We start from the raw sequence: 22,460 nt of genomic DNA, 5'->3' as shown, positions 1-22,460 counted from the left end.
CCAGGAGCCAATTTGTCCTGCGCAGCTCCCACAGTGCTCACTGCAATGAATAGATGACACTGCCACCCCAAGCTTAACATCCCAGGACATACTAAGTCAATTAAACACTAGCTACTGAATGATGTAATAATGTTATATTAAATTTCCAAGTGCTAAACCAAACCTAACATAAGGTGACCTCAGCTTGGCCCCAGTCCCCCTCTTCTGCTTGTCCAGTTGACAAGTACACCTCTAGCTATGCCCCCTTTTGCCTTCCTCTCCAGTGACTGCCCAGCTCTGCTAAGGCTTAATGTCCTCCCCCTCCCAGCCACCCACCCCCGGAGAATCCTGTTGTGTGGGAGGCGGATGCTGAGCACAGCAGGAGAGCATCCCTGTGCGAGGAGGGTGAGAGAGAGATGGCGGGCACAGCTGGAGGGGGAGAGGTGGTGGGTGGGCACGGCTGGGAGATGGAGGCACGGAGGGGGGGCTGGAGCCTGATTACACAGAGAGGGGGCGCTAAGCCCCGAGAAGGGGCTGAGGGGCGGAGCTCAGAGGGGAGGGGGATGGAGGCTGAGCGCGGGAAGGTGGGGGTGACCTTCGGCGGTGAATCACCTTACTCTGTCTCCCCTCCCTCGCCACATCATTGTGAGGCGCGCGCGAGCCGCACCGATCGCCGGGGCAACCGGGAGCAGCCAATCGGCTGCTCGTGTGCGCCTCACAAAAGCCTGCGTTGCGGCAGCTGGCGCCGCTGCTTTCTTTCTGTGCCAATCAGGAGGCGTCTGTTGCCCGACCCGCACGCCTGGTGCGGGTCGAGAGCCAATCAGAAAGGGCAGCGGGGGGCGAGGGGGAGGGAGGCGAAGGGGGTGTGAGCGAGGTGAGCGGATCCGCGTGTCAGCGGCTATAAGAACGGGAAGCAGGCGCGCGCCTCTCGCATTCCGTCTGCGGGCACCGAGTCGAGCGCGCGCAGCTCCCCGCCCCGATTTGCTTCACCCGCCCGCGCTATGAAGACCAAGTTCTGTAACGGCGAGACCGAGCCCTCCCCGCTGGGGCTGCTGCTCGGCTGTGGCGCCGGCCCCGGGGTGGTCCTGCCCGCCGCGGGGCAGCCGCCGTCGCCGCCCACTCACCCCGAGGCCGAAGGCAAGGAGCTGGCGGGGGTGCGGGCGCCGCAGCACCAGCCGCCGGCCACGTTGCTGCCACCTGAGGAGGAGCCCGACTCGCGCACCCGCCGCAAGGCGTATCTGTGGTGCAAGGAGTTCCTGCCCGGGGCCTGGCGGGGGCTGCAGGAGGAGCAGCTGCGCATCAGCCCCATCAGGTCAGCGCTTTCTCGGGGGCGGGGCAGGGAGCCCTCGGGCGCTATTGAGGGGCCGGAGCAGCGGGAAAGGGCCGGGGAGGGCAGGCACTGTCCACAGTGGGGCGGGTGGCGGGCGCTCTGCGCCTGAGGGGGCGGGGAGGTAGTGGTCCCCTCCCCCGGGCCGGTGTTGGGCACTATGGGGCTGAGGGGGCGGGGACTTTCTCCCACCTGCATTCTCCTCCTGGCCTGGGCGCCCCCCTCACTGCTTGTTGGAGGTAGGTATGGGGAGTAGACCGGCTGGCTGAGCGCCTCAGCTGGATTCTTCCTCCTCCCCCCCTCGCCAAGAACACCAGCTGCAAGGTCAGTGCGGCCAACCCACCTAGAGCCCCGAGCGGGCGGGGCAGGGAGGACCTACTTCCCTCTGCATCTTCCAAAGCCCAGGCGGGGGAGGGGGCTGGGCAGCAGGAATCAGCTGAAATTCAGTAGTTAAGTCAGGGTAGCGAATCCAGAACCAAAGGCAAGGGGGGTCGGCACTGTTACATCTGTGGCTCAATTCTGAACCAAGAGGAGGTGCTCTGGATGGTTACCAAAATATGCTTGATTCGTGGCTCACCAGAGCATTTGTGGGAGCTCCTGCACTGCTTATACAATTGCCTAAAAATGCTTGCACTCTACTTAGAACAATTTGAGTGTTTCAAACTTGTTCCTTGTTTTTTTTGTCTCAGTGACTTTTTTAGTGTCCAAAATTTCATTTTCTTTTCATCCTGTACATTGAAAGTGGTAGTGCAAATCCCAGCATTGTGAGTCATCTTTGTTTCTGTAGTGCTGTGATTCAGCATGTCAGTTGGTTACTATGGAGTAACCAGGTTTGTATGACCTGGATATGAACATGGGGGAGTTAGAGTGTGGATTCTTTAGTCAGCAACTGTAAATAATGCATTTTGGAACTGCCCTCTAACAGTGAAAGAGAGCAGTATCCATTTTTACATGAGACTTAAATACTTCCAAATGCCCAAGTACCTCTGACCATAACTGTGGTTCAAGGGTTTGCATTTTCAAAAACTGCTATGTGAAAGGGATTTGTGACTTCAAAACTGTTTGCTCAACAAGTTTAAATTATTTTAGGATCTTAATTAACTTGAAATCTAGTACTGTTTAATTCTCTAACCAACCTTCAGGAGCTACACTTGTACTTAAGCCCCCCTGGCACTTTTTGTGGCTCTAAAACATGTTCCATTTTAAATGTTTCTCCATATACAGAGCACTGATTATTCAAGTTAAATGGTGGAAATGACTAGACAGAGTTGATAGTATACCAAGTAAAATGAAGACTCTTCTTGAATTTCTGAGTTACACTAAACTAAGATGGTGTCTGGTTTTTTACTCTTTATACAGATATGATCTCTGAGTTGGATGTTTTCCATAATTAGTTATTTAAACATTAAAGGATCACAGTCATTGTGGTTTCCTGATATTCTAACTTTACCTGTCCAAATTTCTGCAAATAGTCACCAGAGTGACATTATCCGAAAGTCCTTTAATTTCCAGTTGTTAATCTTCCTACTGCGTTGGGATACTTGTTATTATTTTACTCTTATCTACCCACTCCTGTTTTCTCCTCTGTCAACCTGCTTCAGTGACTGAGGCTAAATATTTCCATTTTGCCTCAGACTGTGGTGCTCTCTCCTGCATTTCTTGGAAGGTTTCCCTTTTGCCTTTGAGACAAATTATCTAGGCCATTTTGCGTTGGCAGCTTTCCTCAGGAAGGGGGCTGTGACAAAAAATACCTTAAATTGTTACATTTTTCTGGCCAGCAGTTGCACTCTACTGCCATAGAACCTCTTGGACTCCATTTCCCTCTTACGGAGAACATAGCCCTGATTCGGTGAGTCTTGGATTAACAAAATTGGATATTCCTGTTAATGGCTGTTTATGGAAAACTGCTTTGTTGACACAGTGCATCCAAGAGGCTCTGAGCACCATCATTGCCAGGAGGTGTTGGAGATGGATCGGTCATGTGCTTCAGATGGAAACTGGTTCCATCACCAGAGTAGCAGTAAGATGGGCATCTAAAGGCAAGCGAAAATGAGGTTGCGCGAAAACAACATGGCAAAGAGCTGTGGAAGCTGAACTGAAAAACCTGGGGCACAGCTGGGAAACTATTGAAAGACTTGCCAGAAACAGGCAAGAGTGGAGGAGCTTTGACGCCCCTAAACGCCAAAGGCATAATAGGACCATGATGATGATGATGCTACCAGTCTAGATGTAGCTCTTGATGTCAGGGAGGGTCAAAATATTGTGACTTGATAGCAGAGTGAATGACATTACTCTGACCAATTGCACAGCTATTCAGAAAAAAGTTATATGTGAAAATGACAATCGTGCAATTTTTGCTGTTTTGGAAAACTGAGCAGAGACATTGGAGATGTTGCCTCTAAACATTATTGTGATGGGTTGGATCACAGAAACCCCCTTGGGGCTGCCAACTGATGTGCCAAGACTACTACTGCCTCTGCTTTCCCTGCCAGCTTGGGACTCTAGAGCCCTGTCTAGTTGTGCCAGACTCGCTTGCTGGCCGCAAACACTGACCCAAGTCTGAACCACATCCCACAAACTGCAAGCTTAACTGAAGGCAGCTTAAAGAAGTCTAACACTCAGATGCCCAACTCCTAATGGGGTTCAAACCCCAAATAAATCCATTTTACCCTGTATAAAGCTTATGCAGGGTAAACTCATAAATTGTTTGCCCTCTATAACACTGTTTGCTTCCCACTCCCAGGTATTAATGCATAGTCTGGGTTAAATAGGAAGTAAGCAGGTGATTTTTATTAAATACAGACAGTAGGATTTAAGTGGTTTCAAGTAGTAACAGACAGAACAAAATGCATGTTTTATTTTATTTTGCTTGGTAATTCAAGTCTATATCTAATGCAGTAAAACAAATACAGAGAAAACCTCACCCTCAGAGGTGATTGAGTAAGCTTCCTTTTACAGACTAGTCTCCTAGTCTGGGTCCAGCACTCACTCTCACACCCTGTGGTTACTGTCCTTTGTTCCAGTTTCCTTCAGGGTAGCCTCTCCACCCTCAAAGGATATCTCTTGAGCTAGCTGAGGACAATGGAGGGATCTCCCAAAGGTTTAAATAGGGGTATAGACTTTCTCTTGTGGGTCGTTCTCCCTCTGTGTAGAATTCCAGCTACGAGATGGAGTTTTGGAGTAACATGGGCAAATTGCATGTCCATGCATGACTCAGAACTTACAGGGAGCAACATGGTTCACATGCTACCTTGAATGTCCTCATGTAGACTACTTATGTGGATTGGAGCCTTCTAAGATGCATTGTCCCTTAAGTGCTTCTTGGTTGGGTACTTAACTTGCAAATTTCTTCCTAAAGAAGCTGACCAAATGCTGTACTAAGGCTATTTAAAATCAAACACGTATACAGCCAATATTCATAACTTCGAATACAATAATAACACGTACATACACATAGGATGAATAGCTTCTGTAGATCATAACCTTTACAGAGATGTTACATGGCATATGTAGCCTAAAACATTCCAGTGATGTCATGTATACATTCATAAGCATATTTTCATAAAGCTTTATGGGGTGCGATGTCACATTTATGAATAACCCTTTCATCTTTGGTATTGGCCTTCAACTAGTGGTAGTACTCTACTTCTCTTGCAAAGAAAGTGTTATTTTCTTTTCCCATCTGTGGCTGTTGATCAGCAGCTGGGATGGTGTATGCCAACCTTTACTGAGTAGAGTATCACACCATAGTGCTATTGGACATCTCTCTACATGCTGAGAAAGGAGTCCCTGTTTGAAATGCCAAATCATATGGTGCCACAGAAGCAGATTAATTGAATCTTGTTGCCTTTTCACATACTTTTTTTCGTAGTTAAATTGGTATTGTATTCAGAAACTGTATTTACAGCTTCAAGTGACTTGTCGTAAGGAAAGCCTTTATTGGTCTCCTGTATGATGTGCCATGATTACATCTTTCAGAGATGAAGTGCATGAAACTATTGCCCTTGCAAAGCATAGTCAAGTTCAAGCTAAATGGAGTAGCACAAGGATTCCTGAACCTTGATACAGTGTCATTGGTAGAGCATCAGACAAATACACTTCAAAATCAGTCCTTCGCATTGGAATTGTCCATCACTGTGGTTTTGTATTGTAGTACAATTAATTTGAAAGGACTGTTTATCCTAAAACTAATAAACTATCCCATTTTCAAGAGCTTTACAAGGGCAGTAAACTTTAACAGTTCGATGCCCTAGTGTTGTAGTCATGACTCTACATGGTTTATTTTTGCTCTTCATGTGATCTCCCGTATCTTTCTATTATTTTCTCCCCCCGTTTGCCTGCATGGTTATAAGTTGCCTAGTCTTTCCCCCACTGCATACTTATAGTTGCCAGATCACCTGGTCCTCTTCTTCCTTAAACATAATATCTGGATGCATTGTAGTACTGTTTCCTTGGATATTCATTTCCCTGGTTCCAAAGGATTGCTGCTGTTTTCTCTGTGTAGTTAGCAGCCCCAGTAGAAGCATACAGACTGGCTGCTTCTCAGTGGTGACAGGTTTTTTAAAAGGCATTCTTACTTCATCACAAAGGGCATAGATCTCCATTGAAGCAGCTGAAAATGAGTAGCTAGTGCTATGTCAGTAGCCAGCTCTCTGCAGATAAGTTCAGGAAGTGCTGATCTACACAGCTTTTTTTGTAGGTCTCTGACATTCAGACTCCTAGGATCCCATTGAAGGTAAACCTGAGCAATAGAATATGACAGGGTCTATCATGCTGTGCTTTTCCCAGACCTCTGAGCTTTTGGGCATCTGAAAGAGCTGCAGCTTTTTGTAAAGTGGTGAGATGTTCTGAAATCTGTGGGAGGCAAAATAAAGGCTACAGTAATGTGTATTGCATGCTAACCTTTTCTAAAACATTGTCACCTTTAGCTGTACATTGATATTGGTGCACCTCACTAAGTAGTTCCAGGATACTGGCACAATCACTTACAGGACTGCAGGATTTCCTAAACACCTTACCCAGCTAAAAAATCAACCATGATTTAGCAGTTCTACCAAATGCTTGTATAAGTTCCTCTTCCTAAAGAGTACCTGAGCCAGCATATTTGTTTAAAGCTCAGTTGTGGTCTGAAAACAAATATTGAATAATGGCAGCATGATCTACCCAGTCTGTCTCAATTATTTCCTAGCAGGTGTGCTCAATTAAAAAAAAACTTACTAATTGCTGTTCCAGCAAACTCAGCCTGGGATTCTAAAGTCAAACTTTCTTTTGCTCTTTCTTCTCTTGTGTTACCACTAGAAAAAGGTTCTACAGGCCAGATTTTGCCCTCATGCCTGTGCAGGAGGGATAGTTCAGTGGTTCAGATTCCTTAAGTGGCCCCCTCAAGGATTGAACTCAGGGTTGTGAGTTCAATCCTTGAGGGGGCCACTTAAGGAATCTGGGGCAAAAATTGGTCCTGCTAGTGAAGGCAGGGGGCTGGACTCGATGACCTTTCAAGGTCCCTTCCAGTTCTAGGAGACTGGTGTATCTCCTATTATTATAAACCCACTGAAGGTAACTGGGTTGCACAGGTATGTGGGCAAAATCTAAGTGGTCCTGCACTGTAACTTGGTAATCAATTCTGTTAGTCATGCTCAAGAATGAATCGAAATCACCTCTCACTAGACTGCTAGCTCTGCAGTGCTCACAGAAGTCAAAAGTAACAATGCATTAATCAGCCTGTTATGACTCTGAATATTATATGCAGGGAGCATACCTGTTGAGTTCGAATGAATTAGGTTTAGATAGTCATGTTTCAGGGTAGAACTGCATTTTAAATAAGACTCATTAATCAAAGCTAAGTTGAGACAATAACAAACTTTTATGTTGCATACTGGAACTTAAATGGTTGAACCAATTTATTTCAGTGTTTAAAAACAAGGTTCTCCTGAGCCCTTCTAAGCCATTTCAGCACATTAGAAATATTAAAAGATAAGACAACTAGCAAGTGGAATATGTAGCAATAGCTGCCATTTTTGTAAAACACCACTGTCATAAAGACCTTTCTTTAAACTGCATTACTTCAGACATCATGAAATTTTGTAATGAGCATAGCTTTATGCATTACAGGTAAGAGGTGATGCACATCTGTAATCATAAATAACTGAAACCTATGAAAATCCTGCAGTTGAGTGGCATCAGTGTTCTTTTCTTTCCCTCTCAATCTTTTGCTGCTGCCTTATGAATAATTTACTGGGTGAGAGACAGGTATGGCTGTCTTCAAGGTAATCAGATCACTGATTTACATATTAGAAACAAGTAGGCAATGTAGTGGTAACGCTTCTGTAGCACTTTGTTTAGCTTGAAGTAAGTGAGCGTAAATGGGGTATGATATGAGCATAAGTGTTCGGTCTAATCTTTTATCTTGAAATGATTTAAAGGAGGAGGTTCAATTTGCTATAATAAACTTGGTCCAGATACTGGATAACCAGGCTGTTGCCAAGGTAATTAAATGCTTGAAGGCTTTCAAAAGATGAACTTGTAACTGGGATACTCAAAGCAATATTAGCTCCAGGATTGCAAAGCAATGTAATCTTGCTGATATGGGAGAGAGAACCAGAAGTATACTGAATCCCACCCTTGACAGATACCTGTCTAGCTATAGCTAGTTGTGGTACCATACTTTAATTTGACTAGATATTTAGCTTGAAAGTTTGCTAATTTCCTGGGGATGCTTAACTCAACTTTTTTTATTTGTTCACCCAACATCTCACAGCTCTTGTGATTACCACTGCAAGCTGACCACCATCTTCTTTTCTCAGGTTTTACATGTTTCCTTGATGTCTTCGATCATATTTTGGTATACTACCTAGCACAGCAGGATCCCAATCCTAGTTGGGATGCGAGTGGCTATGGTAATATAAACATTTAAAAATTCCAGGCTTGCTTATAGACATGAATCCATTTGATTGTACAAGTGCCAAACTACAGCCCTCTCAGCATCTGATAGATGCCAACTATTATCTTCCTTTTGGCACCATAACAATTGACAAACTCATCACACTGTCGCAACCACAAGGAACAAAAATAACCTTAGATGCTGTCCATCATTTTTAGCTGTCCCATTTATGAAGTTGAGAACCAATTCTAATTACAGTTTTCATCCTATTCTACCTGCCTAGCGTCATCAGCCTTCTAATTCGTTTATCTTTGCCTATAAAAGGGGCATCAGACATATTCTGCTTGCTGTTTGACCACCAGCACAGGAAAATATCACTCCAGATGTATTCTGTTTCATTTCCCCTCAGTAAAACTATTGTCACAGTTGTAGGCAGTATTTTCTCCTCTGACACTATTGGTTATTCTTAAAATGCAAACATTTACCTTTAAAGATGCTATATAAAAATATTTTACTACTAGACTTCATAAGACCCAACACCTCTGCAACCATAGCACAGACTGTGTAAATCTAGTCTGTTTGCAGAATGAGCTGACATCCATCACACTAATTTGTTGTCCATGGGTAGTTAAATGAGCATTCTTTTGACTGATCAAGCTGCACTGGAAGTTTTTGTCCAAGTAAAATTTTAAACTATTCTAGTAAAAGGGGTACAAGCTGAAAACATATTTCATTAATCTTAGAGGTTCCTTTTTGTGTGGTTTTTAATCATATCATGCAGCACGTATAGTAGACATTTGTTTCACAACCCCATGTAACAGGTGCTAGTCCTGCTATAATAGGGCTCCCCAAACAAATAGTCAGCTAATTAAACTGAGAGCTAGTGCAAATCAAATTTCAGTACATTTTAGATCTACAGGTTTCTGCATATAAACCAGCATGTGAAACTCTTATTTTATTTTTACTATAGGTAAGCAGGGCTGAAATCATGCAATTTCTTTAGGGTTCTAATTAAACCATTAATTGATGGTGTCCTTCAATACCTGATGTTACAAGTAAATAAAGGGAGAGAGCATAGTATACAATCAAGTTCGCAGAAGCATATGAAAACTTCTGCCAAACTTGTGTTCATAACTGCATGTCTCAAGATAAAGTAACTGAACTTTTTTCGGTGACTGTTAAATCTAATGTTTTTAGAGGTTTAGTGCTTATGAAGAGATGAGCACAGATGAATCTCATGTTACGCGGGGGGGTTCCATTCCGCAGTTAGCACGTAAAGCAAAAACCGCATATAGTCAAAATTACATTGAGTTGAATGGCAGGCGGAATTGCCTGCACTACAAAAACTGTTTCAATTTTTTCCTTTTTTGGTTTTGTTTTTGCCGACCATGTAAAGCTGAAATCACACATCTTAATTGCACATAAGATGCGACAGACCTGTACAGCTTAGAACAGCATCATTTTAACATGTCTCATTAAAACCTGTCAGTCCTGACCTTCACCATATCTACTATACGACTCATGAGCCTTTCCCCAAATAGATCCTGTTGCTGTTCATTTAAGTAATTGGTATTTTGAAAATGTGGAAGAGTCTTTATTCCTCAGGCTAGATTCCAATGTAACTCTTCAGCAGAAAAACAGACTGTCCCACAGTAAGTAAAAGACCTATTTTTTTCTTCCCCCAAATAAAAATTTAGATTTTTGTCTCTAATGGCAAGCTAAGTTATGAGCAGTCTTTAAAAAAATTTCTTACTGATTTGTGGTTTATTGATGTGCTGAAGAATTTGAATTTGGTCTGTGTTTAGATCAGCTCACTCATTCTATATCTGACAGTCCAGAGCCTTGGAATACGTACTAAAGCAGGAATCTATTCCTCACTGATATGAGAAGAATGTACAGTTTTCTGATGTTCAGTAGACTTTGTGAACATCACCTTTCTTTTGATAGAGGTGGCCTCAGCAACATGCTGTTCCAGTGCTCGTTACCTGACACCATGGAGACGGTTGCAGATGAGCCACGAAAAGTTCTCCTCCGCTTATATGGTGCAATCCTACAGATGGTGAGTACATAGAACATTTTGGGAGTGGGAGGGTTTCTATAGTTTATACCTGGAGAATTATTTCAAGAGACTTAAACGATCAGTGTCACAAGGCAAGTGTGTTCTACTCTTACTGTTGGGGAATTTTTTTTGGTGGTGGTGGGACTAGATCTCTAGTTTGTCAGTTTCTGTTATTTGTCATTGCCTAGAACTTGTACTCCTTTCTATACAGAAATCCTGGCTCGCGTGTATCAGCTGAAGGCTCATTTGCTGTTGGTTTGGTCCATAATGTTTATTTCTGGTATTAAGAGTTTGCAGTGTGATATTCCAAAACAAGGTATAAAATCTGCTGCTGTGTAATTTATAGGAATTTCTTTGGTATCATAAGATTTCAAAAGACTAAACAATTTGTAAATCCTTTAAATCTTAGCCTCACTTTCACAAACCCTTCTTAGGTTTAAGTTGAAGCTTTGTCAAACTTACTCTGAATAGCCTTTGAGCATTTTGTAGAGACCTATGCTGAGTAGATGTCTATTATGGTTACTGTAAAAACTATTGATGTACAGTATTCAATAGCATTAAAACTTTGGACCCAAACATCCAGTACCCTGCAGCTGTCTCATTCCGAAACCTGTATTTCAGAAACCTGTATTTCAGAATGTATGCTAGGTCTTAAAACTGCCATAGCAGCTTACTAACATGGAGCTCTTTATCAAACATTCTTTCAATATTGCTCTCACTGCCAATTAGTCAGTACCAAGATTAAAACCCCTTTGTAAATATTACCATGTAATTGTCAATCTTTAAAAGAGAATTACCAGGTGAACTTCCAAATGGAGTAAACAACACTCGGTAAAGGTGACCTATTATAAAATTCTTAATAGCTGTAACTGCATAACTATGGAACAAACCTTAATCTTAGCTACCTTTCTTGACACTTCGCAAAATGTTCAGTTTTTCCCATGTGATTGAAATTTCTTTTGCTGACCATTAGTTGGTGGCAATTTCCTTCGATTCCCAGTCATTTCCTTGGAATAATCTTCTGAAGACATTACATCAGTTAATTATTGAAAATGTAATCCATGCTTCCTTCTGTGAGTTGACCAAAAGTGATAATAGCATCCAATTAAACCTGAAAGTTTCGCTTTACTAATCACAAAATGCATCTTATTTATATACACAACACAATGAGATTCAGGTCCTGACTTTAATTGCTGAAAGCCTGGACCATCATTCATTTTAAAGGGTTTATTCTTAGCATGGCCCACTGTAGCCAAGTATTGCGGCAACAGCCATAGATTATCCACTGGTCTGAGACCACCCAGGCACAGCTGGACCTAAATTAAGAATTCAGTCTGTATTTGATAAATACTTAGTATTCAGTTAAGCCAAGCATTAATAATTTTCTTTTAATTAAACCTTCCAAAAGACAACTGGTTATTTTTAAAATAATCCATAGTCAATTTACAAAATAGGTTAGAGATTGATATTAGTATAATTCACTAAATGATTTTCACAATAGAATAATTTAATTTTACGGGTTTAATTTTAGTTTATCTTAAAATGTCAATAGTTTTGAGTAGGAAAATGGACTGCAAAACTTCTGTATTTGAGTAATGGAAGTGCAGAACTTCTAGCTTTTTTTAGTAGCAAGAGGCTTCGAATGTAATTATGCATTGAAAAAGCTTGGAAAAACAAATTGCAAATATTAGAGCTTAGTCACCTGCCTCTTTCCCTCGGGGTTTTTTCTTGACTTACCTCTTTTCTACCCTGTTCATAAAGGAAACAAAAGAAGATTTTGCGCTTTAAAATAGAAGGACTAATTTGTCTAAATTGGTTAAATCATTTGAAACTGTACATTCAGAACTTTTCTAACCTTTTTCATCTTGGTGTTGAAGGATCTTTTGAGATGTCTAATTTCCTTTATTTCCGTAGTGACAGTGAAATGACTGCTCTTGTTGGTGCAGTTCACTAAGGGTTAAGTAAGCAGAGAAAGTCCCAAGGTAAAACTTTCAGATTGCATTGAGGTTCACAATTTCTGTCGACAAACATTTGTCTCTTCCAGCACCTACATCTTAAACTCAAATTAAAACAAGCAAACTGCATTTTTTTTGAGGTATTTTGAAAGCCTCATTTAGGATTGTAGTGAATTTCTGGTGGCATAAACTAAAATGTTTAAGCAGGGTTATAAAGAACACGTGAACAAAATTCTTCCCTTTTTAGTGATTAAAAACTATCACTTGCATATAGAAAGAAATAGGGACATTAGTTGAGAAGTTTGTCAGATTTGGGGCCTAACCCCAAAATTATTTCTTAAGACCCAATGATAGTTTTAGAAAAATAAGTCACCACTTGTAGGTTTTAACTGGTTTTGCTGCCTTTGCTCTAGTGGTTTTGAACTGTTGTCAATTCCAATTTCTGTTGAAATTGGTGCACAAAGCAAGCTATGCTAGGTCCCCTCATTCAGTGAAGACTGTATTCATAATAAATAATTAAGGAGTGAAACATAGAAAAGTAAGTGACACTGACTTTTTAAATGAAGGATACTTGCACCACTATTTCCAATAAGAGCCACCTTTTGGGAGAACCATTTGTTGATAATAAAAAATGATCCCAGTTTGCTATTATGAATTTTGGAAGACACAAATGTCAGTACATATAACTCATCAAATATAAACCATGCCAGTTGGTTAAAGCTGCCACACAAGGATAGCTTTGTCCTTCCTCTGTCATAATAGTTTATATATTTAAGAAATGTTCTGTGTGCATGAATGTGGGGTGGAGGGTGGAGCTGAACTGGCTTGGCCATTATGAATGGTCTCACTGGCATGGATGTTTATACACATCAAGGACTTCTCTTGAGTATATCCTTGAGCAGATCTTTATTTTTTTAAAGAGGATAAGTATTTGTGCTTGTGAAAATACTAACCACATTAAAATTGAAGTGTTTGAGGCACAATGCAGATATGTCACATACATTCAAAGTAAACTAATGTATTTTGCTACTTTTTTTTCCTCTTTCCTGCTCACAGAGCTAAATTGTTACGGGAGCATTTAACTTTAAAGCTTCTCAGTGCAACCAAGTGACTACTGAATTGTTCTCTATATTGGTGTATAAACTACTGAACTGAAAGATTTACCAAAGTGCACTTAACGTTTTGGAGTTTGAGACTAGGTTTTATGTGCAGAACATTCTAGTATTGTGTGCTGTTTTCCTATTTAAATTCAGAATAAAAGCTCCCACATTATTACAACAGTTGATACTATAACTTCAACTTAATTTTTTATTTATGTAAGTTTACCGACCAAAAGATGAATTGGGGATTATGATTCAAATTCCCATTTTTCTGTCAAAAGAAGCATGAACTCAGCATTACTGGGGCTCTGTATTTAACAGACAAAACAAATTTCTACATATAAATGAAGAAGAGAGACCTGGGAACTCTAATGTTCTATCTGGTCTCTAACCTTTCATTCAAGCAAACAACCGAACAAGTTAAAATGGTTGCCACATTTCTGTCAAATTGTTCCATACCTGCCTTGCTGCCTTTTTTATTTTTGTAACTAAATAAAGTGCAGACTGCTGTGTAATTGTAATTATCAATGTTTTCTGTGATTGTTGCTGTTTTTAATGTCTGTTTGTAGCATGGAATAACTACAAATCCCTGGCACTGGCAGATAGCTTGAATGAAGCCAAGCACCTCTTACAGGGGATATATTTGTGTTGGGTGGAGTTAAGGGTGTTCTGAGGGTAATGTACCACTTTAGTTGTATATGCATGTGTTCTCTGCTGCAGGCTTGCCCATGCGATCGTGCCTAGAGCACTCTGGTTTCCAGGTGACAGACACGATTCACGGTATAGTATGAGATCTCTGAAGTTGGAGCATTCTCTACAGCTTTCATTTTTTTTAGTTCCCGGTTTTGATATGTTTAGAAAATAGTAAAACTTAAGTAGCACAGCTGCTGTTTATGCTGTCTAAATATGTAAAGAGTAACTACAAATATATTGCACAAATATTCCCCATTCCTTTCCTCTGCTCCTTCATTAGAGAATGGTAATGTCGTCTGAAGTCAAGAGGATTAGAGATGTCTTGATATAAGGCAGAGTTCCTACTGCAGGCCGTAAAAAAATACAAACCCATCAATTCCCAGTTGCTAAGATTTAGATGAAGTTACTCTGGTCTCGTTTCATTCAAATTTACCTAGGTACAAGCACAACACAAGCTATAATTCTTTTCAGGTGGAACTCAATGTCTGAATCAATATGTTTATTCCATTCTGCTTAATAGGGAACTCTGGGCATCTCTTATCAGGTAGCTTGCATGCCAATTTTCACCATCAGACTTTAGAGTCCAAGGAGGACTTCAGGTTTCTACTGGTACTATACACAATATGTTTCTTGGTCATGAGTTGTACTGATCAGATTTCAGGGTCTGAAAATGTTTCCATTCTGTGACTCAGTATGCCTTTAACTCTTTTGGCCACTTGAAACCAGGAGTCACCAGCAAGGGCGTAAATCCAAAGTTGCATACTCCAGTGCTAGAAATGAGCTTGCAAACAAGGAGCTGGGGACCATTGCTAAAGCATAGTAAGTTTCACCATCCTTAGGCTTGTGCTGACAATAGGCTGACCAGACAGCAAGTGTGAAAAATCAGGATGGGGCAAGGGGTTAATGGAGCCTATATTTAAAAAAAAAAAAAAAAAACTCTAAATATTGGAACTGTCCTTATAAAGTCAGGACATCTGGTCACCCTCGCTGACAAACTCACTTCCTCCAAAGACTCAGGGTTGTGTTAGTTCATCTTCCAATAGAAGCCAGCTTGCCCAGTAAATCCTGGGATATCAGGATGGAAAATGCAGAACTTAAATTCTCCTTGTCAAACTGGCATATGTGATCAGTATAGATATAAATCAATCACGTTCTTAACACTTAAATTTAGACAGTGAAACAATCTTTGCCATCTAACAAAGAAGCCTTCAACCATCTTTACCATCTAACAGAAAGAAACCTTCAACACAGGTCAATAGATTCTGTAAGGTTGGAGTGGGAAAATTTAAAGATTAGTTACTCAAGATCAGGGGTCTGTTTTTGGGGGGAGGAAGGGAATCACCTTTGGCTACTAGCTCTGAAGACTTGCAGCAACTTTTCTACCCCCACTTCTCCTCCCCCCTGCATCTTAGTATTAAATAGTTGTCCTCACTGGCACCTAGTAACCTGGAATTTATTAGGTTTACTTTTAATCTGCTTCATAAGCAAACTCCTTTCCTTTCTGCAATAACAAGAAAGCTAGTATACAGTCCTACTTTAAGGAATGGCCCACCACCACATTAAAATGGATTTCAGAACATTTATGTGCTTTACAGTTAAAATATTTCCCTACAGAAATCTTGGGAGCTAATCCTGGTTCTCTACTTCAAATAGTTCATCACTTCTAAAAATCTCCATTGCTCTTAAAGCAAACATAAGATCAATAGCATTGGCTCTTCTAAAAACTAGAGTTGCACTTGAGCTTCTGAGAGCTTGTGAAGTGAGCTCTGTTGTGGGAAAACTGCATTCTTGATGTCTGTTTACTCAAGAGTAGGAGAATTGCATGCACTGTCTATTCTCTGACTGGTGGTGCAAGAAAATAGTGTGCCTCAAACATTCTTACAGGTGACTTCCCGATTTCAACTAATGAGATTTTTTTCTTAACCTCTAATATCTCACAAAAAGCTCAGTCCAAAAGTGTTCACTAGTTAAAGATCTTCCTTGAGAGACTATAACAGGAGCTTTATCTAATTTGCACCTGTGTACTACTCAATTCTAACCCTCTGTTCATAACTGCAAACCATTAATTTTATAACTTTTCCACATTCCATCTTCTGCCTTGATTGGACAACATTCTGTGCTGAGGTAACCAAAAAGAAGGAATGCTGCAGAAGTCTCATTTTTCTGATGAATCTGCAGTACATAGCCATCATTACTTTCTCCTAAAGATATAGTACAGTAGATGCCATTTAAGATTCTCAGGCACCAATCTGAAGAATACTCATACAAGAGTACTGACCAGTCTCTTGATACTGGTATGAACCAAATAAATTGAAGTGATACCTATTCAGGTCTTGGAAAAAGCCATCTAATCCTCTTAACTTCTGATAAACTGAACCAATCTAGGAGCATCACGAAGAAGGAAAGACTCCTGGATGGTGAGTAACCCTTTGGCGGCTGTTCCAAGAATATTCAGTAAGATGCAATAGTGGTATTGACATAAGGGACACTTTTCAGAGGAGTCCTTTTGTACAAGGCCTAACATTATTGCTTAATTACACATTAGGCTCAGTGGGTGTTTTAAGACTAATTAACTTCATTGGAAGGAATATATACTAATTTAGTAGCCTTCATATTGTTGTCTGCTAGGAGCTTAGTACCTTAGTGGAATAGGAAGTACTTTCTGACAGATTCTTGATTATATCAACTACATCCTCGCTGTAACTTTTGAACTAAATACTGTAGCTGTATAGTTTGTGTAAATCCTTAGTTTGCTGTGTGGTACTTAGGACAGATGGTGATGCTTAACTTGTATTTGGCAGTCCACACTTACACCCTTGGTACGGATATGTTGTTAGAGCTCTGGAACAGAAAGGTATACTCATGGTTCCATGAATGAGATGTTTCTATTCCGATCATGAGATGGAGGCTTCCTTTATGGGCCTTCACACTTAGTGTGGTTTAAATACCCAAACAGCAATGTTGCAGCAGAATTGCAACATCAATAGCAGCCACACACAAAATGCTGAATAGAACTAAGCAAATATTTGCTTACTTGTTGCCTTACCTTCAAACCCTTAAGAGACTATGGTTTTTATTCCTATTTGCATTTTAAATGTGCAACTTTATTAAAAGCATGTGCCACTGAGGGTTCAGCTGCTGAGGGCATGACTTGTTAATGTTTTGAAATTGCTTTATGATGGCTATTAACAAACATAGCATAATGCATTACGCATGGGACTGGTTGTTTGCTTGTATTCAATTTCATTGAGGCATCTTATGCATGTCCTCCACATATATGCACAAAACTTGTTCGAAAATTTAAGTCCTAGTTTTACAAGAACTACAGTACTTGTAACGAATAGCATACACATATAGTAGAGCTTAGTGATTAAACTTTGTCAAGTTTAGTATTCCTGAAAGCTAAAAGGTGATCTAGATCTAGCAAAACAGGTACTCTGCAAGCTTTCTATTGTCACTCTGCCAGTACTTCTCTCTTCAGACTTGTGTTTAATCTGGCTATGATGTATCTAAGGATAGGTTTATATTTTAAAAGCTGCAGCGGCACAACTATACCAGTGCTGCTGTATCGTTTTAGTGAAGATGCTACTATGCTGACAGGAGAGCTTCTTCCTATAGTTAATCCAGCTCTGCAAGAGGCAGTAGTTATGCTGATGTGAGAAGCACTTCCGTTGACCTAGCCCTGTCTATAGCAGGGGTTAGGTTAGTATAACTGCATCACTTGGGTGTGGATTTTTCAAAGTACTGAGCAATGTAGTTATACCAGTGTAAGTTTGTATGGTAGATCTGGCCTAAATGCCTTCACTGTTCACTTTGGAAAAAACATCCCTCCCGTAAGTAAAAGTTAAGAGTACATTTCAATAAGAACTTAACATTTTTAACATTTAAAAAGATCTTCTAAACTTTCAGTAACAAATCAAAATTCTGTCTGAAATATTGGAAAATATTTGACTTCCAATATATTATGGGAGTGGTTTGATCTCAATGGCACATCCTTTTGAAAGCTTTGGAATGAACTACTGTATGCAGTTAGATAAGAGCGGTGTGGTCAGATGTTGGAGACTAGTGTTGTAGATATCACTGATTAAGTCAGTGGAGATTTAAATAGTTAACTGTGTAGCTGGTTTTATTTACTCCCTTTATTCTGGTGGTTGCTAATTTTATGTTGGCTTTCATCTTCTCACTATTTAATTTTTCTCATTCATAGAGGTCCTGTAATAAAGGAGGATCAGGACAGGCTCAGAAGGAAAATGACTTACAGGTAAGTAATACTTCTGGTTAGTTTTGCATTCCATAGAGGTGAAAATAGGAGCACATTTCTGTCTCCTGTGTGCTCATCATTCCAGACAATCTAATAGCCTGTCTCAACATGGGTATGTATGACCACTGTTGCTCTTGGAATTGTCTCCCTTTCTTTGAGCCACTGATCTACAAAAAATGGAGGTAATTCAGCTATTTGCTGCCTTTCCCAATCTTCTTTCCTTCATCCTTCCAGTGTATTTGGTTAAAATCTAGAACTTGGACTCAATTTTCCGTCTGCATGCCAAAGAGATTTGTGACTTGAATAATACTAAGTCCTACACATTGTCTCAGTTGTCAAAATATTTCTTGCATTTAGGCTAATCCTCTAAAATGTTTAAAATGATTTACTTTTTTACATAAAAGATACCATTTGTGCAGGATTTTCATTTCTAATTCTTAACTCCTTGGTACCAGACTGATATAACTCCCCAGGCAGTCCTTTTGTCCTGAGTAAGGAGCAGTAGAACATGCACTTCTTGGCTTGCAGAGCACATGGTTCAACATCCATCTGCTACCCTCAGTCACTTTCTTCTTGACCGTGGTTGGATAGGAAAGGAAACTTGTAAATTCTGCTCTAATGCAAAAATACCACCACCTTTTCTCATACCCCCTTGCCTTCCAACCATTCCATTTGAAACTTGTAAATTCTTAAGTATTTTGCCTCCAGCACTTGGCATGTCTTCTAGTGGTTGGTTATCTTTTTGCATTTAGGCACCTGCTTTGGTGGTTCCACATAAGAGACCAAGGCAGAAGATAAGTGTCAATAGCTCTCTGATGCAATCCATGCAGCACTGTATAGAGGACTCCAGAATTTCTACTCTCTGCATTTGTGTGCTCTGACAAAATGTCTATTCTGGGTATTTGATATGATTGTGGATTTAGTCTTCTGGCATAAAGGCCACAGAATTGGCTCCAGGACATTCCTCTTGGGCACCTGGCACTGTCTACTGTCAGAAGACAGGATACTGGGCTAGATGGACATTTGGCCTGACCCAGTAGGGCCACTTTTATGTCTGCAGGCTAAAAATTAACAGGTCATTTTATGCTGCCTAAAATACAATACAGAATCTTTTTTTTCCAAAGGCACTTGGGTAGATCATTAACCTAGTAATATGGCAGTTTCTAAAGGGCCACTTAATCAGATTTGAGATAAGCTTGCCTCTAGGTTTAAACTGCAGCATTAGACCTGGAAAAATTTCAGCATAGATAAATAGTAAGGCATGGTAAATATCAATCTGTATGGTAATGTGACCAGATTTTTCAAGTGTGCCTTTTTACTCACTAATTCCAAACAATCCAAGTGGATTAAGCCTATTAAAGGTAGAGAAGCAAAGATTCATCAGCCACCCTGTTTTTGAAGGTCCATAGAAGAACCACACTGACCTAGCTTAACAGTTATCCTATCTCTAATGCAATCTTCCAGAACTTGTCCTAGAATTTTGTTCTAAAGCAGGCTAGTCCTTGTTCTTAATGTGATTTTTAGTCTAGCAATAAAACAATGTGCATATTGTGATGTAATAAATGCAGTTTTCACTAATGATGATCAGATTTATTTTGCTTACATTCAAATCCTTGTGAATGCTTTGGATTAGAGTCTTGGGGCTTCTTAGATTCTTGCCACATCATTGGTCTCACAACATACTTTTTAGTAAAGGGGCAGATACCTTCCATAGGAATACATAAGTTGTTCCTAGTTTTCTTTCTAGTACTATTAGAACAATTTAGTGAATTTGATAAGTATGTAGTTTGTGGACACCCTTATTTCTGTCTTCCACAATTTGGCTGTCGTTGCAGCTTAATGCTGGTTAGGGCAAATGGGGAAGCCATCATTTAAGAGTGCTTTGTAGAGTATGTGAAATTCCACCCCCTTATGACTGACTTGCTCATTCCAAATTTTCAAGAAAGCCTGGGACTTCTGATGCATGAGAAGCAAGTGGATCATGCTTTTGCATAGACCATTGTGCTGCCCCACCAACAAAGCAGATGACTCAGATGACACTCCCACAGTCATTGTGAGTTCATTGGATAAGCATTCAAGCAACATCTGTTGTGTTTCTTAGCAGTGTCTCTACAGTGGAAAATTTCCAGAACTGCAACATGGTCTTCCATGCATACCTTCATTAGACATTATGCTATCGCCACGGCATTAAGGCCTGATGCAAAGTTTGGAAAGCAGTTTTGCAGTCTCTATTTAAATAAATTCCAAGCCCCGCCTCCTATGATTACTGCATGTGAGTCACCTGAGTGGAATACACATCTGCAGCCATTCAAAGAAGACTGTTACCTGTATTGTAACTGTTCTTTGAGATATTGCAGATATGTATTCCATGACCTGTCTTCCTTGCCCTCTGTATTTGAGTCTCCAGCCTGGGACTCTCATGCAAAGAAGTTGAGGGAGGCTGGGGTGGTGCTGCTCTTATATATAGCCATGGGAGGGGCTTTGACAAGGGCATGATCACTGCTCCCTAGGAGTACTGCTAGACAAAGTTCTCTGGCTTTGCATCAGTGCATTGGGTGTGCTCATACCTGAGTGGAATACATATCTGCATCCACATCTCAAAGAAACATTACAATTACACATGAGTGAGTCTTTTTCTCAATATAATTATATTGTTCCTTTAAATATTAATCATGTACGCATCTTGCAATGATTGACAATTGATAAGCTTTTAGTAGAAACCTCTTGCTACCCTTCATGGATAAATACCCATGAAAGTGGTATTCAGGGTGTAGTGAGTTCAAGTCTGACAGGAGTTTCTTGTGAAGAACAGTGAACACTTTGCCAGTAGGCACCAATGGGCCTCATAATTTCACTCACTAAAGTTTCCTCCTGAAGCTGTAATGCTGCATGGCTTTCATACTAAAACTTCTTGTATTGAGCAACCTTTTTTTCTTTAGTAATTTTAAAAAAAGAAAAACCTACATCAGCTAGTCTCAGTAGAAGTTATTTAAAAACTAATCCTGAACAAACTTTAGGAGCCTTGCTCTTAAACATAATAAACTTTAACTCTTGTGTAAACTTCTGTTACCTTAATTTTATGCAGGGTGCAGAAGCCATGGTACTGGAGAGTGTTATGTTTGCCATTCTTGCAGAGAGAAATCTTGGCCCGAAGCTGTATGGAATCTTTCCACAAGGCCGATTAGAGGAATTCATTCCAGTGAGTCACATTCATGATTAGTCAACAGGCTAGTAGCTGTAAGATGTTGTAATTGAACATGACCAGAGTGTCTTTGGACTGTATACAAAAGCAGGGATGTGGGAATGAAATATGTGGCACTTATAATTGTTAGCCTTAATTTGTTGCTATAACTAGACTTCCTGACTCTAATTATAATCTCCCTTGGGGGGACGGAAGATGTCTCTCTAAATTTCTTTTCCCGCTGTAGTTTTACATTGGATCATAATAAATAAGGAGTGAAACAAGCTTGAGAGCAGCCATTCTGTTAACAATCAAAAAAAGGCACAAATTTGTTTTTGTTCTCTTCAATGACATACTTAATGTACCCCCTGGACTCTTGTCCAAGAGTATAAGATTTCAGGTGGGACTTGACCCTCTGATCTTATAGGACAGAAGATCAGAGGCTACCAAATGAATGAATACTTAATAGATAATCCACCTAACTTAAATTTCTTCCCAATCATAATTGTGCTGAACCTTCATGAAACAATTTGAAGTTTGATTCTGTTACTTCAAAGCTATTGAGTGATATTAATGTTTCTCTGTCCTTAACTCTTTCAAGTGTGCTTTATTTTGTTACAGAGCAGAAAGTTAGACACTGAAGAATTAGGCTTACCTGATATATCTGCAGAAATAGCTGAGAAAATGGCCAGATTTCATGGTATGAAAATGCCATTTAATAAAGAACCTAAATGGCTTTTTGGGACAATGGAAAAGTAAGTCTTCTCACTTCTATTGTAAATTTTATAAAACGGGTGGGGGAGACAGCGCCCAATGACAATCTTAATGGGTAGAAATCTTGCTATTCTAGAAGGTCTCTTCTGTAAACTGGCAGGTGTGTTGTAAGGATGAAGGCTTGCTGTCTCTAAACAGCTTTATCTGGGGGAGTCAAGAAGGCTTAACTTCTTTCCAGAAGTTTCAGTTTGGTGTGTCTTGATTTTGAAAGTGTGTGTGTAAATAATATTTTAAGATTAAACTAAAGAAAAAGC

General features: G+C 40.4%; 1 protein-coding gene across 1 annotated transcript in view; it reads left to right on the top strand.

Annotated features, from left to right (window-relative positions):
- The first annotated feature begins 926 nt into the window (after positions 1 to 926).
- The window catches only part of CHKA (choline kinase alpha), a 34,213-nt gene continuing 12,679 nt past the window's right edge, over positions 927 to 22,460 (top strand). Inside the window, exons 1-5 of the mRNA XM_030560715.1 lie at positions 927 to 1,291; positions 10,131 to 10,242; positions 18,198 to 18,251; positions 21,337 to 21,450; positions 22,054 to 22,187. Coding sequence (XP_030416575.1) covers positions 981 to 1,291; positions 10,131 to 10,242; positions 18,198 to 18,251; positions 21,337 to 21,450; positions 22,054 to 22,187 — 725 coding nt within the window. The 5' untranslated portion in view covers positions 927 to 980. The remainder of the gene's footprint in view (positions 1,292 to 10,130; positions 10,243 to 18,197; positions 18,252 to 21,336; positions 21,451 to 22,053; positions 22,188 to 22,460) is intronic.

This window comes from Gopherus evgoodei, chromosome 4 (assembly GCF_007399415.2).
Source record: "Gopherus evgoodei ecotype Sinaloan lineage chromosome 4, rGopEvg1_v1.p, whole genome shotgun sequence".
NCBI classification, from domain to species: domain Eukaryota; kingdom Metazoa; phylum Chordata; order Testudines; family Testudinidae; genus Gopherus; species Gopherus evgoodei.
This window is presented reverse-complemented; position numbering and strand designations above follow the sequence as displayed.